Raw genomic sequence first — 1,584 nt, forward strand, 5'->3', positions numbered from 1 at the left:
GCATTGGGGAGTTGCTGGCATTGAAGCAGGTCTCTCTGAAGCCAAGATGTTCCCCACCCTCTCAGGTGGAGATGCCATCCGGTTTCTGACCCAGGTGTCACTTCAGGAAACTCTGCCCTCAGTTTCAGAGCTCAGCGACGTCTGGGCGGTGTGTGCAGCCAGTTCCCCACAGAGCTGGCTGAGGTCCAGCTGCATCCCCGGGACCACAGGGCCTCAGACTCCCACTAAGTCTCCTGCTGCCCACGCTCCCACCGTGACCTGCAGCTCAATAAAGGCTGCACTGCAGGCAGCTGGGCTGGATGCCTTTGGCTCCTTGCCTCTGTGTTCCGTCCCCAGTGGCCTCACAGGAGCCCCGTGAGCATGACACAGCTGCTGCTGCTCATTGTGTCTCTCCTGGTCCTGGGTCACGTGCCACCAGGTAATATCACGTGTGTGTATGTGTGTGTGTGTGTGTGTGTGTATGAGACACAGGTGCTCAGCTCCTGGGAGACAGAGGTGCTCAACTCCTGGGAGACAGAGGAGGCCTAGCCCAGCATTTAAATTCTGGCCCTGTCACTGGCTTTCTGGGCAGGTGAGAGCAAGCTGTTAGATGAGCCTGCACCTTGGTTTCCTGAGCTTTACAATGGATTCATGCAACAAACATTCACTTGGGAAATATATACTGTGTGCCAGGCACTGTTAACAATTGATGGGGACCCAGTAGTGGAAGAAAGCAAGGTCCCTGCTTTCTTGGAGTTGATATTTTAGTTACTGGAGACAGAAAAGAACCAAATAAACATGATATTGCGGGTGGTCACAGTGCTCAGAAGAATAAAAGCAGGGCGAGGGGTGAGTGTGGCGTGTGCAGGGGGTGGTGGGAGAGCTGAAAGGCTTCTGAAAAGATTTTTTAAAGGTTTTATTTCAAATACACATGAAAGTAGAGAGAATAAGGGACAGACAAGGTGAGCTTTAAAAATACTTTTTATTATGGAAGAATAGAGAATAATGTAATGATGTGAGTGGTGAAAAGAAACCTCTTTATTAGAGAAAATTTCAAACCTAAATCAAAAGTAGTAGAGAACCCTACAGATGGATCTGTGGTCCAGTCTGTGACCAGCAGTCCCACCTGGGACCCCTGGGCTGCCCTATGTGGTCGGGAGGCTAACCTGGGACCCCTGGACCGTTCTGTGACCTGTAGTCTTCTTCTGCATGCTCTGCACAGGGAGAAGTGAATTCAAACGCTGCTGGAAGGGCCATGGAGCCTGCCGGACTTACTGCACAAGGCAAGAAGCCTACATGCACCTGTGCCCAGACGGCTCCCTCTGCTGCCTCCCCTATGGACTCAAGTCTCCGGTGCCCGCTAAGCCAGAGAAAGTGTAGCTGGTTCTGGGACTGGCACCCTTGCTCTCCAATAAAATATGTGCTGCTCCTCATCTCCTCTTGCTGTTTGCTCAATGCCCCTCTACTCACGAGTTCTCCTGGGGCTGGGGGGGGGGAGGGGGGGGCGGTCCAAGGTGTGGGGGAGATGGAGGGAGAGCTGGTGGAGGAAGTGAAGTGCCTGAAGAGAGTGGGTATTAATGACCATTGTAAATGGTTCCGGTCCTG

General features: G+C 52.6%; 1 protein-coding gene across 1 annotated transcript; it reads left to right on the forward strand.

Annotated features, from left to right (window-relative positions):
- Positions 1-303: 303 nt before the first annotated feature.
- Positions 304-1,359, forward strand: DEFB124 (defensin beta 124). Its single transcript, XM_045833200.1, has 2 exons — positions 304-418; positions 1,202-1,359. The coding sequence occupies exons 1-2, from the start codon at positions 361-363 to the stop codon at positions 1,357-1,359; spliced, it is 216 nt and encodes a 71-aa protein (XP_045689156.1). The 5' UTR covers positions 304-360.
- Positions 1,360-1,584: the final 225 nt, after the last annotated feature.

The sequence above is a fragment of the Phyllostomus hastatus genome, unplaced genomic scaffold (genome assembly GCF_019186645.2).
Source record: "Phyllostomus hastatus isolate PE091 unplaced genomic scaffold, TTU_PhHast_1.1 phas_contig_17, whole genome shotgun sequence".
NCBI classification, from domain to species: Eukaryota; Metazoa; Chordata; class Mammalia; order Chiroptera; family Phyllostomidae; genus Phyllostomus; species Phyllostomus hastatus.